At 32.0% G+C, this 23,842-nt stretch overlaps 1 protein-coding gene across 1 annotated transcript in view; it reads right to left on the bottom strand.

Annotated features, from left to right (window-relative positions):
• Smp_017730 (200-kDa GPI-anchored surface glycoprotein) overlaps positions 1-23,842 on the bottom strand; it is a 115,300-nt gene that overhangs the window by 15,111 nt on the left and 76,347 nt on the right. Inside the window, exons 11-15 of the mRNA XM_018799968.1 lie at positions 22,215-22,306; positions 18,658-18,886; positions 12,770-12,943; positions 7,564-7,737; positions 5,011-5,288 (exon numbers count right to left, since the gene is read on the bottom strand). Coding sequence (XP_018653828.1) covers positions 5,011-5,288; positions 7,564-7,737; positions 12,770-12,943; positions 18,658-18,886; positions 22,215-22,306 — 947 coding nt within the window. The remainder of the gene's footprint in view (positions 1-5,010; positions 5,289-7,563; positions 7,738-12,769; positions 12,944-18,657; positions 18,887-22,214; positions 22,307-23,842) is intronic.

Raw genomic sequence — 23,842 nt, 5'->3', positions numbered from 1 at the left:
ATATATATATATATATATATATATATATATTAATTGCTCATTTTTAGCAACCTACCATCTTCTATCCATAAACGGACAGGTTCAGAAATTTTATCTCTGAAATCTTCTGTGTAAATAACTTCCGCCTGTTAGTTGAGCGTAAATTAAAAAAAAACAACATATGAAATAAAAATAATTAATAACATAATGAAATGTGACGTTCAATTACAAATCAGGTGGGAAAAAAACACTTACCAATTGCGTAGAGACGATAATTAGAATTTTGTAGAGGGATAGTTTACTAGTTGAAACGTTTAACTTTTAACTTACAATTTACATTATTAAGTCCTGCATCACTTACTTCGAATCAGCCAGTTGATGTAGGTGTACCACTAACAATCAAAAAGAAGCAAGTAGCTCGAAGGCGAGTACACAAATGTATACTTGATAAAAAAGAGTAAAAATATAGCCGAGATTTAATCGCTTCTGATAAAAGATGAAATGAAAACGTTCATGGAATTTCTAAAACTTGTTTAAAAAGGGAAAATAAAAGACTCAAACAAAATGAGGAACTTCGAATGTTAGAATATTCATTGATTAATAATCTTCTCGAATGAATAATTCGATCATTTTTTTTAAATATCACGATAATAAGTGTAAGAAAAAGTATTATGCTTCATGTGACGTATGAAATACACAACATTTTACAGTGATGTAACATGACAATATGAAATATTAACGTGAACTAAAACAATATTTATCACCAACTATTCATGACTTTGATCAATGGCTGAGAAATCTTAATATTCTACTTCTAGAGTTAACATTTACATATACTCAACTATGAAAAATTGATAAACGCGAACATTCATTTCCTTTTTTCAAGTTTCTAAGCATACGAATAAACAGTATGAGTTGTCACTTCATTCTTGATCAAGTTTGTACCTTAATTATTCTAGATCGAAATCTAGTTTGCAATAGCTTACTTTCAAATATTTCGTAAATTAATTTATACTACTATTAAATAGTTCAGTAAGTTCAGTTGAAATGATTACGTTCGATGCGTCTGACTCTAATTCCCAGTAAATCTATGAATAAAGCACTGGAAAGAAGAATATGCGGTCGTTTAAATGAATCAATTTTCGGTTTTCAAAATGTATTCAGTGATAGAAACAGATATATTATGAAAATAGTATGAAATTTAATAAATTATGGGAAGAGACGTTCGAAAGCAACTTTGGCGTTTGACATTTTCGAGGTGACTTTGAAACAAAAAAGTTTGGATGAATAAATCATAAACCAAGATTATATGCACATAAATATTTTTATGTTGAAGTAGAAAAATGTTTTTAACTCAAATATAAATGATGAATGATGAAGTCTCGAATGAACTTTTGTATAAATTTATAGCTAAATGTATTAAACAGTTCATAAATGTGTTATTAGGAAAAACTGAAATATTAATTGAATCACAAATGTAAAGGTGGCTTGACGCATTGCATAGGTATGGCTGTTTGATCTATATTTCGTACTAGTTGACACTCATTGTCAGTAAGGTGTACCTTAATGCCAAAGGAACTGACGTTCCTTCTTCGATTCAAGCAGTGGTCAATGATGGTCACATTCTAACTTTATAAAAAAGAATTTGATTACCATCAATAAAAAATAGACTAGCTCGACAATAATCAACGATCAGTGATCAATGAGCTCTAGTTTTTAATTTTGGCAATGACAGTGTTTGTACGAGTATGGTACAATCTAAATTTCTCAGTGTTACATACTAAAACGCTCAGTTAATTTTATGGATTTTATTCGTCACCAAATAACTAGGGGAAAAAGATATTTAAACAATGAAAAGTTTTTTTGATGAATTTGTTTTTAAAATATCTGAAATTGTATTTCGATTAAATAATCAGTATCATGAGCAAGTTCATTTATTTGTCGAAATGCACGTGTATAGTCAATAAGCGTCGTGAAGTGCAGTTTTTACTTATGTGGAGAATTAGTTTAACTTAGAAAATGAATCATCAGATTGACTTGAAATTATATGACGGATAACAGAATATTCAAAGACCAAGTCACAAGCTGATCTTATCTATACATGTATACCTGGAATCACTGAAAGACTGTTTATTCATAGCACTGGGAATTTTCAACAATGCACATCTAAAACCCTACATCCAGGAATCGAAACTAAGACCTTTGGCCTGGCTAGCGAACACTTGACCCCTAGACCACTGAGCTGGCATTCAGCCGTGGTAATGTCTAACTTCAATCAATTTGTAACTCCAATATTCCTGACTTCTCACTTGAAATTCATGAATTGGATCTTGAAGCTAGTCATCGGTGAACAAAGAATAGACGTCAGAAACACAACTATTGGTGATTAGATAAATGTTATTGTGAATGGTCTATGGTGATAATATGCAATAATAACAATTGAGTCAGTGAAATTAACAAATCTTTCTAGAAAATATTCGATTGTAATCAACTGAAAAAGATGGGATCACATTTAAAAACGGCAAAGGATAATTATGAAATCATATGTAAAGGAAATTGAGGCCCTTGACAAATAAAGCGACCTTACATACTGTTGTGTTAGTACAAGTAGGTTTGGCTGTATGCTGCATACCGTCAATGCATTTCCAGTGTAAATATATATACATATATAAATTAATATATTTGTAATATCCTAATGAGTAGAAAAATTAGATTTTCTGACGTTTCGTGACTCAGTGTAAGCCACTTCTTCAGAGAATAAATAACCAAATTTGGTTATTTATAACAATCTACCCAATGCTCAATTTATTCAAAATTATCAAATCAAAACTTGGTAATGATAACTATATATATATATATATATATATATATATATATATATATATATAAAGACTGTATTTTTGGCAAACCCTGGACCTGGGCTTCTTGCCAGACTGCACTAGTCAGCAAGACATACATGAACTCTTAAGGTCAAATCCGGATCACCTACATTTATCAGTACAAAAATAAATTGGTTGTTTATAATTTTATAGGTTCTGTTTGACACTATAAATGATTTTGAATGTTATGTCTAATACAGAGAGTGGGAGCGGCCAACTATGTGTTGCAGAGGAAAGAGCGAATAACAATACACCAAATTAAGTTTTACCAGGAAAAATCACACCTTGAAGTTCATTGTTCTCGTTTATTTAATAAACTGACTTCTTATCGTTTTCATCATATGATGACCTTAATTAAACAATCAATGGAAACAAGGAAGCACTGGATACATATTTCTTTATAGTACTGGACTGCTAAAATTAAACCCAAGAACTGAGAGTTCTTTAGATCATTGGATCATCAAAAAGTTTACCCATCTACCTTCAGTCGGTTTGCAATATTGCACGGTCATCTTCGAATGCGAATGGTGTGCAACTATCTCACACTCGACATAATTAGGCTTCACTGTTCACAGCTACTTGAAACTAATCATTATTATTAATGTGAGATTGTGCAGGTTGCAGGATTCCCTAGTTTATATTACGGAGCGATATTAGTTAAACAACCAATTTATTTTTGTACTGATAAATGTAGGTGATCCGGATTTGACCTTAAGAGTTCATGTATGTCTTGCTGACTAGTGCAGTCTGGCAAGAAGCCCAGGTCCAGGGTTGCCAAAAATAGTCTATATATATATATATATATATATATATATATATATATATATATATATATACAAAGTCATCAATCTTCGCCCATGTCTGAAAAATGTAGAGTTGTTTTAGTCTGGAAAGGCATTAAAAGATGTAAAAAAATAATCATCTCATTCGGGAAGTATAGAAGGAGCAAATACATATTCGCAAATGTCGGTGAAGTCAATACATTTAACTAATATAACGAATCGTTTTTCAACACACACACATTAATCACTCGATAGCCGTATTATATTTTATTTAGTGTTACAAAAGAGGACATTCACTATCTTTTTTCTCTTTTCCTGTTTAACCCACATGATTTATGTTATATCCTAGTGTAGGTTAAAGTACGGGTAACTTCTGGGATCTATTATTGGACTAACATTCTATAAATATTCTTATTGTATAACTATTGACTAACTAGATTGTGTATATCCATATTCACCTTATTACAAGCTTCATTCTGACCTATAAATTATTATTATACGATTTACTGTCCCTAAATTATATTCAGTTTATTGATTACTGTCTTCCACGTTCACAGGCACTTTTCGGCTTTATTGTGTATAAATCTTATCTCCTATTTTATGGTGCGTTGTGGTCTATTTGGTTGATATATAAACCCAGTATGTCTGAAACAAAAGATTCGCATAGCATAAGCTGTTATTGGTGTTCTGGATTCAACTGGACGGACTAGGCGGACAAAGGAATAATAAGGACACTAGGCTGCTCATATCGGTCGAACGTCATTGGTTTGGCACAGTGTAAATATTGGATAAATCGTATTTTCATTGGTGAATAAACTAAGTGATAAAAAGCCGGGCATAAGTTCACAACAATTTATATGTTAACGGCTGAAATGTCTTTAACATTTAACTTTAAAACACATTTATATTCTGAGCATTTTGGTATTGGTTATCGGTCGAATTTGAGAGGAGCGTTTTATCTTACTTGTGATTCGTTAGCTAGATGGACCTATATACTTCAGTGTTAACTTTGACATTGAGATTCTAACCCAGTAGCTTTCGCATCAAATATCGAGCTATTGAGTCTAGATCTCCATTAACTTATTCAACAGAGTGTGAAAGTAGTTGTAATCAATTGTAATTGGCCTGTAATTATTCAATCTTTGAGAAATAATACTGTATCAAGATAGCCAATCCACTAACTGATATGAATGTCACTACTGACGATAACTATTAGCTATAAGTAGACAGATGGATGGTTGCAAGCAGTAGGATTCAGGATGTGCGTTCCGCAGCTGGACGTACCTGAATGCATTGGCTATAGGTAGTATATAACAGAAGTGAGCAAAATGCTGAGCACAAAAACTTATTGTTTCACAACAAATACTCACTTGAAGTTCATAACGTCGACCAGGTAGTAAATTTTCAATTTTATACAATTTCACATGATTATTTTTATCATTTAGTGTTTCAGTTGTTTTCATTGTAATCGGTACATAATTCACCTGTTTTATATAATCTGGATATTCATCTACTTCACCAATTACTCTTAATATGAACTGAGTATTCAATGTTTCTAAATTAAGACAACTTGGTATTTGACTTGGTCTGACTTGTACTTGCAGTGAATAATAGCGACCGGATGTAGGAGCTTTAAGATCAGTTTGACCTTAAGTAGAGTAAAAATAAATCAAAATATAGCAAGAATATACATAAATACTCTAGTTCACTTAGTATTTGAAAAATACAAGCATCAATCAAATATCAAATGGTAGACAATATAGCATATGGTACAAATGCGCATAATCTCAATTAGCCACAGTTCATTAGTACAGAGGAAAGAAAATGGGACGAGTCTTTTTGACAAAAGTGACTGCTCTGTTCTATCTCGAATATTCAGTGGATATTTATTATCTGAGATAGTTGTTCCTTGATTTTCTGTCATGCCGAACTGATTCTGTCAGAGAGTAGTAAACCAGGAAGTATAAAACTTAAAGTAAGAGGGCAGCTTGGAGGCCTTGACTATAAAGAAAGATGAAGGTAGAATGTATCTCACACAATCAACATGTCCAGGTTTTCTATCTTTCCATAGACAAAATGGTTTAAAATAATTCAGGCGCAAAATTTGAACAGTTTTCTCGCCTTGTGGATTTATTTTAGTAGAAGAAAAATTCAATAAGTGCAAAGCAAACTAAGAAAATGCTCTAGAAAGGTTGAGTGAGATCGACCAAGAACAATTACTAATTAAATACTACCCAAGGTTAAAAAAAACAATCAATACCGTTTTCATGTCCCACGATAACAAGAAAACATATTTTGATAGTACGGTCAACTGGCAAGTGTGTGTTTCATACACACCTGCATACCTCTAACGGAATATCTTCCGTACTGCGTTGTTTAGTTTAGTTCATAAAACAAAAGTTAAACTCCAGAAATCATATCACTCTGAAGTTTTGATCGTGCTTTATAGACTCTTGGAAATGCTGAATTGATAAACTTGAAGAAGGCTGTCACATAACGCACCACAAGAAATTCGTCAATGGACGGGCTTGAAAGTAGCTACGTTACTTAGAGGCCATAATTATTCGTCACCTTTATCTCAATTTGAGTGTAACAAAATATTTTTTATTACACCTAACTTTTTGATATTGATTCATTTACTATTATCCTTCGGCCTTAATTTTAAAAAATTCAAAAATTTGGAGGGTCTTTTGCTTTGTTTGTATGATCTACAAACACTTTTCATCATTCCTCCAAAGTTTTATTTGATCATATAATAACAACTTTCATTGATTTTTTCAGTTAAACTTATATTTCTAAATTATGGTTATTATTATAACTGGTTATATTATATTAGTACTATTGAATAAAATGTATGACCCCCTTTCTTTGCCAATTTAGACAACCAGTATTTTCTCATAGAACCTTTTACTACTGTTATTAGGAATATTATTGTAATCCGCACTGTTATGATTACGTCCCCATTATTTTGTAGTGTCAACTTCCAATTCAATTCTATTCGCCTCTCTTAAGCCATGATCAGTGAAGTTCAATCGTATCGCATTTAAAGAAGGTAACCAACGAAGACAGCGAAAGGTCATCGCGCAATATCGTTCATCGACGGAAATTAAGAATGTACACCGTTAGATCCTGGCTCATGGGTCTGGAGGTTAGGCGTTATCGTGAGATACCGAGAGTCTTGTGTTTGATTCCTGGTTGGGAGATCATGGAGGAACACCGTTTAATAGTCCCATACTAGGACGAAATAGAAGTCCAGCGCTTCCAGGTTTCCAACGGCTATCTGACTTAGATCGATTCATTATCCCCTTTCATACCTATAAATTGAAGCTGTGTAAATATTGTTGAACATGATCAATTAGATATATCAGTTCAAGGCCAAATAATACATGAGAGGTGCTGATCAGTGCACGCTTTAGGTCAAGATTTTGAGGAGATGTGCACTATTAGTTGGAATTCTAGGTTGTTTTGCTGAGGGACACTTGGTCAAATTAGTGTCATGAATTAGTACATATATTTGATCCAGTTAACCAAAATAAGGTCTTTCTTACTATTGGTTTTCCAAATGAACTAGTCGGTTAAGTATGCATATAGGAAAGACATAAATCAGTGTGACACTCGGACAACCATCCAACACAACAAACATACACCATATAACTATTCAAAGTATTTCTTAACTAGTGAACTAAGAGCGATTTATACATGTGACATGCAAAATTACACTTGTACAATATTTTATTTATACAAATCAATGAATATGTGAACGATTTATCAGAAGAACATGGATTGAAACGAAGTCACTTTATCCTACAATGTTTGTTATTATTGTAGAAAAGTATCAACGAGAACTAACTGCATTAAATATGACACTATAAGTTATGATAAGTATCACCAATAGTAATAATAATAATAATAATACAACAAACCTGTTCGACCTGTTGAAAACCTAATGTCAGATGAAGTACCCATTGTGATTGATTTCCCATCTATGCCCTTAAATACCGGTGTTACCTTAAAATTATAATCAATGGCCAATCCATTTTTTGTGATAGTTGGATCAGGTATATTTTTTAAATTAACTCTGTAAATTGTTCCATTATCTGAAATAGTAGGGTAGAGAATAAATGGAAAACATACCATAAAGACAAGTATGGTAATTTATTAGCTACTAACTTTGTATAAGACTGCTAATTTTACGTAAAAATGAGCAACGGAGAGATTAGGATTAAGATATTGAGCAAAGATGATAAATCAGTTGACGGGTTAGGAATTTCCATCAACTGAAGTGTTTAAGACTTGTGTTATGTATAACTTACGATGGTCCGTTTCGACACCTAATGTTAGCCGATGTAGAAGTAGAGTGAAAGAAAGCTAGGGGGTGACCAAACCAAAACCTAGAGTTAGTCTCTGAAGTCTTTGACTGCTGATCTAAGCCACGTAGATATCTAGAGACTATCTGGTTGAGATTATTTCGATAATCTTGATCAGTAGTTGGAGACATGGAGTGGAATGGATCAGAATTCGGCCAAAGCGATGCAGATGCATTTATTCTTTTGTTCTCCTCCAGATATTGAGTTTCAATATTTTTTTGTATAAACATTTCGATTCTGTGTGGTGGAACCATATTCTTAATGTTTAGTTTTCTTGGTATCATTTCTACTATAATTACCTAGACTCCTTTGAAAATAATCTTAATAATTTCATCATGCCTTGCCAATGTAGTACACAACAACTTGAACTAATGCACATTTGTGCCAAACTGTACATTGATTATGACTGACTTATGAATAGGAAAAAATGTATTATTCTTTTTGCTCTACCTTGAAAACGGATTAGGTTAAATTTTAATAAAGTCCGGTTCAAATTTTACCGAAAGCATAGGTTAATAATTTAGCGAAAAGCAACGTCAAATGTGGTGCATATGTGCCTTGATTCAAGTTGCCATACCACATCACTACATCGAGATGAAATCACCAACAGATAAGTCATATTTGTAACAGTAATAACAGTCACAGTGGTGGTAAAAAGACATTAATGATAGGTGATACTATTAAACAAGAAAAAATACATTCGTGAAATGGAAAATATGCAATAACTTTGAGAAACTGAAGATCGAAGCGAAAACAATGGATGATTGTTAACAAATAGTAACTTTGAGAATCTAATGATAACAAACAATTTGAGTTACAATCAAATATTTCTGGATGTTTGTTATTCAAATCCCCTTAAGCTGTACAAATATTACAATAAAGGTTTTTATCATTGAATTTGTTTAACTAACTAGCTAACTAATAAATAAATTAATTGACTAATATGAACTGATATACTTGTTATCATTAAAACGTTTTTCATACGTCCAATACCTAATCACTTCATCATTGCCAGAACTCTTCCATTATTTAATCTCGAACAAAAACAAGAAGGCGAGAAGTATGAGATGTGCTTTTCTCCAAGAGTTACTATATGTAAAATATCAACGGTATTTATAGAATGACGTGTAAACTTGACTTAATGGAAGCTTCTAGAAAACATATTAAAATTACTAACAAACTAGGTAATTGTCCAATCCGTCATCCCTCAGAATTCTCTTGGAAGCTGCTAAAGAACTCTGTCTTCTCGATGTATTCTCAGTGTTTTCTTAGCTTCTGAAAATCTTTTCGATGAGTTATCAAGGCTTTATACCAAGTTTACATTTCATTATCATACCAAAGTATCACAATATTTTATGCAACATATTACACTGACTGGTATATATTTTTCATTCCCAATGTTTTGGTGAAATGTAATGCAATTAAGTTTAAACTTATAGAATCTGAAGTGTGATACAAATGCTTTACAATATTCTACTGTGAGAAACAAAGTTTTAACGATCAAACTGGTAAAATATTTTTATAAATCAAGGTAAACAATAAATAAACAATGTTTAGAAAAGCTTCATTTTAATCAATTTGAAATACTTGCAACCAAAAAATATATTTTTTTTTCTTAAAAAAAAGATACTGCTATTGCATGAATGTAAATAAGCATATTTAATAGTTTTAATTACACACTGGTATCAATTGAAAAACCATCGAAGATCATATCGCATAAGGTGGTAGTTTCGTCCCAGTCCTGTGATCGAAATCTTACACAAATAGGAAAGTAGAAATATCAAATCTTCTCTGACCGGTATTCATTCATCCACTCAATATCTAAATGACGTACATTTTCATGATATCATATAATTGTTGTCTTATTGTTATGGATAATATCGAAAGTGTTTCAATATTATAGAATCCGTTTTATTGTAATACATTTTACAAGTTAATATCTAATTTACTTATAATGATTTGATTGCCTTCTCTTAAATTTATTTTGATTATTCAATGTTGAACAATACAATTTGGCCAAAAGATCCATTCTTTCTGTGCTATAAATCTTTATGGTAATCTCTAAGAGAATATTTTTTTTCAAAATTATCAACAATCCTATGTGCATTACTTATATTAACAGACTATACTACAATAAAATTTTGAATACAATTTTAAGAATAATATACATTCAGTGATTACTACCTTATTATTATCGTTATTTTATTGTATTATTTTAATCTCTAGTTATTTTAAAGAAAAGAAAAACACTTTTAAAAATGATGCATAATCGTGAAGCAACAACAAACAATAATTTGGATGGATACCTTGGTTTCACCCTTAAATTCCATGTTTACACTTAAATATTGGACATTAAGTTAGTCTATTATGCACCTTACTTTCATTACAGTTTCACCTTGGTAACAAATAATAATAGTAATTATAAAATGAATCATAGTAACTTGGACAATAGTAGACCCTAAGACCTTCGTGATAATCGAGAGAGAGAGAGAGGGAGAGTTGAAATCTATGCAGAGTAAATAAATATCAAATGTTTATTATCTACTTTATAAATCTTTATATTTTGGATAATGACTGACAATACTGTTTAGTGTTGCGTACTTTTTATTTTTTTTAAATAATACTAATTAGAAATATATTTTATGTAAATACTTTGTATCTGTAGTTGAATTCTGAAATAAATTAGACTTCAACTGTTTGGAAGTTAATTAATCACAAGTACAAATATACGTAGGTTCAAATTGCCATATTACATTAGCACAGAGAGATGAAATTGTCATGCGAAATCCCATAATAGTAGAAGTCGTAACAGTACCAGTGACGATAGAAAAGACTAGACATCGAAGATAAGGTCTAAGAAAATATAAATCAGTGAGATGAAAAAAATTATTATGATGAATTCAGAAGCATCGAATTTCGGAGAAGACAATGAATAGATGTACCTACTCCATTGTAAAAGATTTTGAACTATATCATTCAGAGTCTCTAAACACTGGTTATGATTATCATGCGGACCTAAACCAAGTAGTCTACAACTGTTGCCATGACTCACTCCAATTGTCAACAACTTCATGGACTTATGCTATCTTCTGGTTTGACAGTAACTAGCTTTCTTCTAACCTAACCCTACACCGGACAACATAGCCCATCAAGGTGGACTGTGGGCGGGTATACGTAACACCTGTCCCAACCACCACAGTTGATGAAGATTTACTACCTTATCAACTGAATTACCATCTTTACCTAGTACAGTATCCATAACCTAGGCTTTGTTATTGCGTGGTCCCAAAATACACCAGTGGTGCTTCGAAGACACCTAGTAGTAATCTAAGAATATTTTTTTATTCTTAATGTCCGTATTTTCCACGCACAATACACAAGAAACCAACCAGGTGGTCTGGAGGTAACTCTTTACATACCATCTTTATATATACCTTGCAGCATGCATCAGTAATTCTCTAAAAATGTTCTCACGAAACCATATACTTACACAACCACAAACACATTTGATTACATCTCTACATTCAACTATGTGTCTTCTATTTTTATTCAGTGTTAGTATAACAAATTACACCAGTCTTTGTTTTTAGAGTTTTTTTCGAAGTTCTCATGATATCAAGTTTTACACAAGAATATACACATCTTGTTTTCCAATCAAAGAAATCTTTTTACAAGCAACCATGAGGAAACATATTGAGTGAAAAAAAGGTAATATATCTCAAAACTTAGAAAAATACATGTAAACAAACAATATGTTTTTCAATTATATTTTTATCAAGTACACATCGATTATTGATCATAGATGTACTAGTAGTTATGTAATCCGTTTTATTGTTGTCAATAATTCATAAACTACCGTGATCGGTTCGATAGGTTTCATGTGTACGTATGAATACATTATCATGTATTAGTATAGAAGCTGATAACTCTACCTGTATCTCTTCCAGGGTTACTGCTGGTCCCAGTCTTTACACATTTCAATTACTTCAGGATAAGTTTTTGCTAAATAGTTACTATTATGCAACAGCAACTATGTCATCCATTTGAACTGTAAATTTGTTCCATCGTTTATTTCAAAGCTATATATTTCATACTGTACATCAAATAGCAGGTTTATTACTGTTTGTAAATATGGGTGGATATGTGTCATAAAAAGTATTGATGAATTCACACTGTCAATAGTGTTATGAATCACCAACCCAAAATGAAGGTTTCACGTTTATTTATTCGTGGCGGAGTCGTAGGTTTTGTTCTGTTGCTGGAGAGTCTTGAATTGAGGGACGATATATCTAACAAACAATGATTCTTGCTTTTTTCAAGTTTCATCAGTTAATATCAGTCAGTAATGAAAGAATCAGCTTTTGAATAAATATTCTTCATTATTAATTTGGATTTGAATTATCTCGTTGTTAAAAATTCTGACTGAATTCTGACCAGTCTTTATTGGCAGAAAAATCACGTTCCCTTAATGATATTTCTAACCGAAAATCCATCTCTTTTACACAGACTTATGAAAAATAGCTATATCAAGGCAATCCACACAAGATGAATACATAACCCGGCGAAGGCTGATCAAAATTCAGTTAAGACTATCAAAAATTATGCTTTAATTTTTTAAGTTGGAAATTAATCATTTATGGCTGACAAAAGTTTTCCAACTGATTAATTATTAGGCATTATTATTGTATTGACAGAAATGTACGTAGTTCTTATCCTTTAACCAATTATATGTTTGCCAACAAAGAAAAAAAACACAACTTACCAATTTCTTGTTGTGTAATTGGTAAATTAAATTCACTAGCCTGTTCACATGCTTTTGGCAGACCAGACAATTTAGTTTCATAATGATGAAGGAGATTATTGAAAATTGTCGGCAGCCCAAACCATTGAATTAATTGATTTTCCGCATCAACTTTAATATCAGTAGGAATGTAAACTGAAGAGATAGAAAAAAAGATCAGTAGAATTCGACCATTAAATTAAGATAGATACACAAACTTGAAACTGGATGTCATTTAACGAGTAATCACTGTAAATCTCAGCGAATGAATTTGAAGTAAATACTTCAAAATAGGAAAGAAATCACAATGAAGACAATGAATTCGGTGAATAAACACTGAGTGTATATAGATAAACAATATTTTAATGTCAAAATAGTACATTTTCACTGTAGATAGGATTCAAATAAGTGCGTATGTTTATCGATGGGTCTATTAGATGATGAGTTTGGTATTTTCAATTCGTTGAGTTAACATCCTACAATTCAGATATCCAATAGTTGCAATTACTGTCTTAATTTGATCGTGATTAAATACCATCATCTATAGGATTATCTTTCCATTCTTAATTTGGCTAACTTCATTTTTTTCACTGCCGAATGGAAAAGTAGTATAGACAAGCTTTTTGAAAAGCATAGTGGATTTCAACATAACAACTACGACTTTCTCGTCGGTTCATAACTTTTGCAGGATATCCATTCTGCAGCATTATTTTTTATTTCATAGTTGTTCTTCATTTTCAATAGTAACATTTATGCAAATATGATCAAATTCTATTAAATAAGCTCTCTACGAAATGAGGTTTGAAATGGACTGGACAATACTCACGGGTAATCAGATATTACTCTGTCCCTGTGGGTTTTAGATAAGTAAATCGTTTGATAAAACCATTTTCTATTTTCGAGTCAAAAGTATATCTAAGAAAAAAGTTGATTATTCTTTTTTCCTTCACATGAGAGACTAATTTGAGTACTACATTACAATGATAAAAAATTTCATCTTCCAGTTTTTTACATAAAATTCTGCGATATCGCTCAAGGCATATTCACCCCTAAAAGCATAATTAATAAAATTTTCTGGTAGTTTTCAGCATATGACATCAAAGTGTCAGTCAGTGATGTTCCTAAAGTACTAACCACGGTGAACTATCAATTTATCAAAAATAATCACCATAAAATGTGATTTCGACTTTATCAGTGTATTTTAGTGATGATGATAATGATAATGAGTTTGCAGGTTGTGTCCCCTACAGATTGGTCTCAGTTGAGTTACCATTGGAAACCGGGGAGGACTGGGTTGTTTTTTCATTTTAATACGAAACTCCTCAGGAGTGGAAATTCACAACTAGGTCAGGTACCGAACATAGGAACTTCCAGTCTTCTACTAAACGCTATTCACTACTACCCAGTCATCAATGGTACCTGAATTGAGACAAATTTATGATGAATACAACCTTCAAATTAAATCAATAATCGTTAAACTCCTTCAGATAGAACAATAATAATTGTTTAAAAAGTCCTAAGCGAATAAGACGATGATTTTTGCCTAGATAATTAATAATTCATTAATCCATTAGACGATTAATGTCAAAAATAATCAAGTGATCAAGGAGAACGATGAATAGTTCCGACAATACTCAAATAAATATATTGCGCTAATGTAAATATTACATAATTCTAACAAATCCATTGCACAAGTTAGTGTATTTCTAGATTCAGCAGCTCAGTGAATTAAACGTTGATTTTTGAAGAAAAAAGTATTGGATTCAAGTTTCAGTCTGAGCACCAAAATTAGGATGCAGGTGTATCCAGCTTATGAGTCAAAGACAGAACGAAATGAGAGTCCTGTATTCCAATGTTAGACGCTATCTAAGTTGGATCGATTAAAGCTCGTCTTCTTGTGGCATTATCTCAATCTATCAAAAGTGAATTAATGGTTATAAATTGCCGCTTAACTAAGAAGATTCAATTTTCATGTCACTCAGTGAAATCAGTAAAAAAACAATTGTGAGATAATACAAGATTCAAGTAATTAAACAAATAATAACTTAGTCCAATTATAAGTTTCCTTTATATCACAAGAATACAATATCTGAATACTGCATAAGTGGTATAAACATGAATGATAAGATCACTTCAATTGAATAAACATTTCTGTGAACAAAAAAAATGTTTATGGTGGTTGTCAACACACTATCAGTTAATCCCTTACCCTCCCCTCTTTACTATACAAAACAAACAATGATACATAGACACACATACACACAAACCATATCTAATCAGGCTTTAAATGTTCACTTTATATACAACAAACATGCGCTAAAAACAACAGAAACAATAAAATCTGTAGAGAAAGTTAAAAATTCACAAAACTAACTGAAAACCATTACACTATCCTGGATAGTTGGATTTTAAAAGAACAAAATAAATCTATCGACCATCCTCCTTTTTTCTAATGATATATTGATCGTTATTGTTGCTTTTTTAAATAAATGAGTACAAAACAAACAATAAATGATGAGCAGGTTAATGAATTATTTTGTTGGTCACCAATTATTTTTTCATCTTTTATCATAAACAGTAGTATTCCATTTATACTGTCTAGTAGTTATCCAGTGACTGAATTAATATTTATACATTTACCAAGGCTCTAGAATATACACATGTAATTTAGTGGTTGAAATTAGCCGACAAAGTACCCTAGACCTAGGTTTCACGCAATTTGGAATTCATCAGCAAGGTGTACCCGTAATTATAATGGAAGTTGTTGTTTCCGAAGATTCAATTCTGTGTCACTCAACTTCGTAGATAAAGATGTTACGACTGAGCTGTCTTGGATGTATCAACAATTGATTGATCACTGGGTGGTGACCAATGTCATGTACGTCATATCCTTCTTAGTGCAGATCGAACTCTATCGATCAAGTTGCAGAGTGGCCGAATAAGATGGAAAATAGGTCCAGGGCCTCCCATCGACTACCTTCAACCACCATCTTACATTTCATCGCAGTGCACGTGATGTTGAGTTACCTAGACTATGAGGGTCGGATAGATATATTTGTGATTGAAAAGAGTCGCTCTTTAAGTTACTCAATTTGAACTTATCTTTCCCTTTTTAATAGAATAATGAGGATTATTGTCTAAAGAGAAAAACAATGATGTCCCTATCATTGTTCCTAATTAGTTTTGTCATAGACGTATTGACGAGCATAATTAAGATTGTAATCATGTCAATCTAGAATAAATAAAGATATGGATATAGTGCTAAGTCTAATGAATGATTCGAATGAAAATCTAATATAGTCTCATACATGTCATGGGTCTGTTATGAAATCATGGATAATGCTCTAGAAAACTTTTATGACAACAACTAATTTGTGAAAAAACCAATGAAGTGGTTACATATATTGAATAACTACTTCTAAGATTTTTATTGATTTAATTTGAAGTTGAACCGTTATCCACTTTAGTCTACTTCTCTTTGGTCAGCCAGATAGTATACGAGCTTTTTATACGCAAACAGTAAGGCTTGAAGTCGAGCATATGGACCTGTATTTTGTAAATGAGTTTTTTTACGATTCAGTCAACTGATGATAATAACGATGAAATGATTTTCAGTATAGGAAATACAATTAAACATAATCATCAATTGAAATCAATCTATTTTTTGATATGAATTTGTGTGTAATTCACCATTGACTTTAGATATCTTAACGCAGTACACAAGATATTCACCTCTATTTTAGAAGATAATAATTATTGTCTATGAAAGAAAATCACCACTGAAGAATGACAGACAACTTTTTGATGACATCAAAACTAAATAGAACGAAGTGTTAATTGACGAACCAGAATATAATTATCATAAACTGTATCCAAATTTTCTAATATGAATGAATCCAAAATACACTACTTTTAGGATATCAAGCTTAAAAGTTTCTATTCGAAAGTGATATGCGTCATTTATTGTCATCACTTGGAGCATCATTAAAACCTAGGGAACTTTTTGACAGCTCTTTTATCAAAATACCTGGGGTGCTCTTTAACAGTATGCCCTCACTATCATTTCCATTAATCGAGGTCGATAACTAAAGGTCTTATGGGAAACACTTTACCCTTTGAAACTACACAGTAAGTACCTAATAGTGCACATTTATGATATAATAATATAATATAATAATCCACTTCTATCTGTTCCGTTTGTTCTACTTCAGACATCTCTGAATTCCATTGGTCACAACTTTACACCTGAACTTAAGAAACTCATCTCAAAAAAAGTCCGTAACAAGGTGAGTATTATATTCGTAATGAAAGATATCTCTTGTAGATTATTTTAATTAGTAGGTGATATTCATGACTGATGAATTTCATTTGGTTTATAAGAAAAGAGACATAATATTGTACAAACTGTAATAAACACCTTAAAACAGACAAAATCAAACGTAAATACTAGGCATTATATAAACGAATAAGTGTTAATTAGTACTTAAGTCACTATATAACAATCAAAACAGAGTGATTCTTATTCTAGTTATATGTAATAAAACGTGAAATACATGAATGTTTGGATAGCTATTGTGAATTTTTAATTTTAATTAAACACCTTTTTCCTACAATATGTTCACATATATCCCCTAATGAAGTTGGATACAATTTAATAGGATATATCCATATTATATAATATTTTGTGTTAATAATTCAATTTATAAAGAACTAGATTATTGATGAATATACTGCTAAATGATTTATAGTAATTAATAACAAATGAGAATTGAATTATGTAGAAGTTATCATTATTTATTACTGAAATATTTTACTGTACAGATTGTAATCTATACTTTATTTATAATATAGTTTTGTTTTTGTAGATCTAGATGAGCTATCCAATAAATAGTCAAATTGAAATCATGAAAATTTCTCACTGTAAGAACGGTGAATGTATCATTAATATCGTGTTCAAAATACAATTATTCTGTTTCCATTGTGTTCAAATCACACCCGCAAGTGTTTAGAAATCAAGTCTCTTCTTACGTTCTTTGTGATTGAGTTGGATTAAGAGAACAAATTGTAATTGTTTAGAATAATGTAATGAGTGTAGAGAGTGATACAAAGTGGTGTCAAAATTACAAGTGAGAAACTCACGACGAATCACTGCTGAATGTGCGGTAATATTGTTTCCTAATTATTGAACAGCCAGAGTAATCACAACCTTGATTGATTAATAATCAATTTACGACAGCCTATTTTCTTCAGGACAAATTGTTGTTGAGATATGGATATGAATACTCTGCCGATTAGCCTCGAGCTAGGACGAAATATGTTTACCGATCAACTGAATATTTCTGTATCTAATGCCAGCCTGTGGAGAAATCTCTTTATAACCTGAACTAATCTCCAGTATCCACATTTGTATTCCTAATACTAGTGACTAACTTCAAGATAGACGACAAAAGTTTCAATGAAATGAGTCGTGATCAGTGTAGTTCACAGCCCCATGTGATATTTATCGCCAATGACACTGGATGATGATCGAATTTTATCGCAAATTGACTGAAGTTGAAAGTATGGAACAATAGAGTCTAAATGAGTGGCCTAAAGGTGACGCAATAATGAAGACACATGTGAGTTCAAGGTTAGACCCCTCCTCTAGGGTCTTGGGTGTGGAATAGGAAGTTGGAAAAATGAAAATAGAGGTTATAGATGCTTGTATCAATAAAATATCTGAAAAGTATTCAAACAACTGCGAAGCTATTTAGAAAGAAAAATAATCTTAAAGTCTCAGTAAGGGAAATTGATAAATAACAATATTTCATTTATTTATTGAAATGAAAAGAAACACTGCCAAAACCATCCTACTTAATTTTAGAACTTACATGGATTCTGGAATGCAATCGATTGATTTGTAGTGGCTTCAGATTGCGTAGGATCCACCGAACCAATTGACAATTGCATTTTTAAATTTATTTCTTTTTGATTAGATGGTAATTTGATTCGAAACATTGTCTGTTTACTGGATACTCGGGATTTTAATGTTTCAATGTTCGGTTCAATAAATTCTAAAAGTAGATACGTTGGTCTACAGGCGATATTATCGGAGATCACCTAGTTGAAAGTATTACATAGAGGAAATGAGTAAACGCGTTTGAAAAGCAGATAACAAAGTATGATAGTCAGTGACTTATTGTGATTACCACAAATTATGTTTTATAGTTAAGGTTAATAGAATACTAAACCATGGGACTCGTATATTGATTTGAAGCTTGTATTCGTCAGTCGGGGTGCCACTAAAAATGTCGGAATTCGAAATCATGGGAATTATGAGCATGCCAAAGAATTTCAAGAAGCATGGAACTGAGATTAATTGCAGATCAATAGACACATCGATTCAGACCCGACCTACCAATTCATTCAAAAACGTCAACTAGCAATCTGGCCAAAGATCAGAGGAACCAAACACTCAATTTGAACACAAAGAGAGCTGAAGACAATGAAACTGATATGAACAGAGAAATAAAGAAGCCATGATAAACAACGAATGCTATTTTTGTGGACGTTATTTCACTTAATTCAAAGTTTGTAAAGTACTAAAATTTGGTTTTGTCTCTAGGTTATTCTATAAACCATAAGCTTTCATTTGATGTATGATTCACTACCATACTCTTTTCTGTCCCAAAGCCATTGTAATCCAGAAGTAACCTATTTTACTCTATTTTCCTACTCTAATGCTCAGTTAGGACATAACTGTATTTTTCCAATTGTCTGTAAGCTGTGGTAGCGTTAAGCATCTATTGATTTATGTAACTTTTTACACTAATCTGAATCGGGAATCAGAAATAAATCGAGCAGTGTACTAGTTGATTCGTATTCTCTCTCGCTTGTCAACCAATCAGGTGATGGAGTAGTTTTCGTTTCTCTGCCCAAAGCCATAGGTCTCAATTCGGACTCATGCATTTATAGACTCAAGGTTGAACCAGTTAGTCTATCATGTCAAGGCCTTAACCTAGATCGAGACAAGTTATCTCCCGTATATTATTGAGTAGACAAATCAAGAACGTAACAGAAACCTATGAGGGTAATCAGTCACAATGGAGGCCATTAGAACAAACTGATTTAAAACTAGTGAAATAATTGCAACTCTCGCCTCTATATGAAATAAGAGCTGATCATGTTTTTCTGGACAATCAAGTCATCTAGCCCAGAGTACGCAACAAGACCAAAACATTGATATGTAGTCACCATTTGGTATTTAACTTTTTTCCGTTAACCATTGACTCACAATGAGTTGAAATCACGTTAATTTAACTGCCACCCACAATCTTCGACCTGCATTCATTATCTCCATAGATCACTACATAATCCTGTTTCATATTGTATTATTATTGTTTAGATTATTGCAGTTACCTTGGAATGGCATTTGTTTTGCATTGAATTACATGGCGTATTTTATTGACCATAATTCATCATTACACATTTATAAGATGGTCGTTGAATGTAATCAACAGGAGATCCTAGACTTAAGTTTTCTTGCTTTTAGACACTCATCAGGAACGTATACCTGTGACTTTAAGGAAACTGATTCTCCCCACGAACTCAATCACACGTCACTCAGCTTTATAGTCAGAGACGTTACCACTAACTAACTCTGGCCATGACTGACCTCCTGCAAGACTGTAACTTAGTCAACTTTAGTTGACTAATCACTGAGTTGTGACCAATATCGACTTGACTGATAGAATTTCATCATCACTGAAAAGAGCTTGATGTACATTGATCATTTCTCAGTGATCAATCTATTGTAAACACAAGTTACTGTTGTTTAACACCCGTAACACTTATATTTTAAATAGAACCAACACTGATTCTGTGAGCTTTTTATTTGTTTAAATTTATATCCATTGAACTTCATTTATATCAGGTTCAGTGCAGATGATTCTTGTAATTATATGTTTCAAGTCACACTCTGAGTATAATGGCTAATGATATTACCCGGTTGGTAAAACCGAAGTGTAGGTAAAGCGGAGTTCGAAGCTGCGACATGAAGACTGTGAAAGTCGGATATCTTAATCGCTGAGGCACCGGACATAGTTCACTTTTCAACTGATTGATCACTGAGTCGTAACGAACTTCATGTTCCGTCAAGATTGTACTTATCACTTATGAGTGTTGACTAGCAGAAAACCCAAGTAAGGTAAGGTTTCTTACCAACTACACTGCAATTGCTTAATATGTCGGCATAATTCTTAGAAGGAGTGAGGTTTGCTTTTATGCTGTAATATATAACGTTTATAATTTGATAATTGTACAGTGTAAAAAGTAAATTTGTTGAAATGCTGTTCATTTGAAGATTTTTTCATTTAATCGTAATTCCTATCCCATTTGAATTTGAAAAATCACACCATAATCATGTACTATTTTTAAATAATATGTATGGTTCAGACGTCTACCTTCTTGTAGTTTAGAATGGTATTAGTGATTCATATTTTTCTGACCTAACATGAATGCATATGTATACACACTGGTACGTTTGTACTTTATAGTTCTTGGTTTGTAATATATTGCGTTTATTGACTTTTGTTAGCGTGCATAACATTTGATAAATAATTTGTTAGATGAGATAAGAAAAAACACTCCAAATGTCAATTTTGTATTTATAAGCAATCATCATCATCGGTGAGCTAAGTATGCTGGCGGTCAGTTACCGAATACGATTACGATCGGGGTTTACGGAAAGTTTATGACTTCCAAGAACTGAGAAGTTTATGTTAAAGATGGGACTGATAGAAAGTTTATAGACCTGACGCCTGACACATAGACGAAACTGCCAAGTTAATAACTCACGCGCCAAATAGAACAGATGGAATTCTGAACAGACGTCAAAAACTGAAATAGAACAACTATATATATGACCTTGGGACGAAAAATGTCAACCACTAATAACATATTGGTAAAGATCGTTGTGCAAATGTGAATTAGAAAAGTGTTATCGAGATTATCCCTTAAAAAAAGAACTGACATCTATTAAAGAAAAACCAGATAACTTGTGATCTTAGCAGCTGTCTACTTGCAAACCCATGTAACATGTACATAAAACAACGTGCATCAATCAGAACTGTAGTGGGAGTTAATGTTACTGTTGTGTCTTGTTATTGGGGTTCAGTAAAGTCTACGATGTTACAGATTAAGAAACGAAAACGATTGAGCTTCTCTAATACGACCGGTTCTCTTCGGGACTGACAACATAATGTATCACAGCACATGTCATCTCATTTAATAACAACGAAAAAAAAGAATAATTATAATTCTAAAAATAAATGAAATGTGAAGAATTAGGTGTAATATCAATATTATTTGAAACAAGTAAACATTGATCATTTGATCAGTAATAATAATAACACTTAAAATCGTAATAACTGTAATGATATACACTTACTTTTGAAGCAATATGAACAGCAACATCTAATTCAGTTTCTTGTGTCTCATGATTGTGATGAATACCCTCAACAGTTAAACTTAATCCAGCACCTAAGTTTGTCGACACAAAAAAAAACGAAAAAAATAAATGAAAATGCATGTGAGATAATGTAGAAAAATGGTTTTGTAATGATTTATTTGCACAGATTAAGGATTATTTTCACTATGAACAAATGTGGTTCTTAAAATCACTCTAAAAAACGAAGAAAGCAGTAGTGGGAATCTTGAAGATATTGTCGACGACTTCAGAGCTCTATATCATCTCCCTCTAATCCAGTGTGCAAACGTTAATAATGTGTTTTTAAATTTGTTTTTGACGACTAATTATTATTGATATGAGGGATTTGCGTAGATTGTTGAGTTTCCAGTCTTCATACTAAGCACTAACTTTAGATAACCAGTAGAAACCGGGAAGTACCGGACATTATTCTCGTCATAAATGAGACTCCTCACCAGTGTGCATCCACGGAACCCTGGTGGGTCAGTGAATAACTAGTCTAAAAGGAGACATATTTTCTCTGAACATTCACGAATTAAATTACCACAAATGAAGGATTTCTCGCATCATTGTATATTTTGTGCTAAAGATTCTCCACTGCAACTGGATATATGAAAGTGAATGGCTTGAACATTCTTATCGCAATAAGTATAGTGCTTAGTAGCCACTAGTTTGAGCTTGTATTTTCAATTGAAAGTTATTGTTAAGTTGTTTTAAATTACGATAAAATATGTGTCCAGATATCGATTGTCGTTGTAGCTGATGTTATCCGCATCTTTTTAAGTACACGCTGTATCTAGTACTATCGGTTATTTTTCGTTCACTTAGCATATACAAAAGCATAATTTTAACTATCTCATTTCCTAAGTCAGGAACTATCTGTTACTGTTCATGGTTCACATGTCAGTGCAGCGCAGCCAACAAGTGGTAAAAAAAATGTAAATATAGTCGAAGTGAGGGCTTGACAGGTAATCTTTAGTAAATAAATGGAAAAATATGACCGGATTTGTGGGCCACAATACACTTATTGAACATTGAAAACACTGGGGATAACCCTTAGCCATCACCTTCAACGGTTCCATAGTTTCTGACCAAAATTAATTTTGAAAAAATTCATGAAAAGACCAACGAACATATTTATTTCATACTAAAAGTGTAAAATACACTTCACCTATCAACTGAGATGGAATAAACGATAATATATAAATCAATAAATAAATGACAAAAATAAATATTTAAATTAGTGGAAACAACTGATATTTGACCTGCAATCCGTTTTAAAAATACAAATTACTTATGTAAACCTAGTAGTTATATATAATATTAAATCAAAATTATTAAATCTAAATAAAACTCATGGAAGCATAATTGTGCATTCGTTTATGTGTATAAATATATTATTAACGTTGATGAAGTTGTCTTAGTGCAAATAAATAAAATCTAAGGGATAAAATGTATTTGAAAGAAGAATTATCTATTCAATTCCTAGTTTTCATGAGTAAAATTTCTTTGAATTTCTGTGTTTATATATTGGTTCATTGTTGAAGATTAGTTTCACCTTGAATTGACATTTAAGGTTTGTTAAGAGA

This window comes from Schistosoma mansoni, chromosome W, assembly GCF_000237925.1.
Source record: "Schistosoma mansoni strain Puerto Rico chromosome W, complete genome".
NCBI lineage: Eukaryota > Metazoa > Platyhelminthes > Trematoda > Strigeidida > Schistosomatidae > Schistosoma > Schistosoma mansoni.
This window is presented reverse-complemented; position numbering and strand designations above follow the sequence as displayed.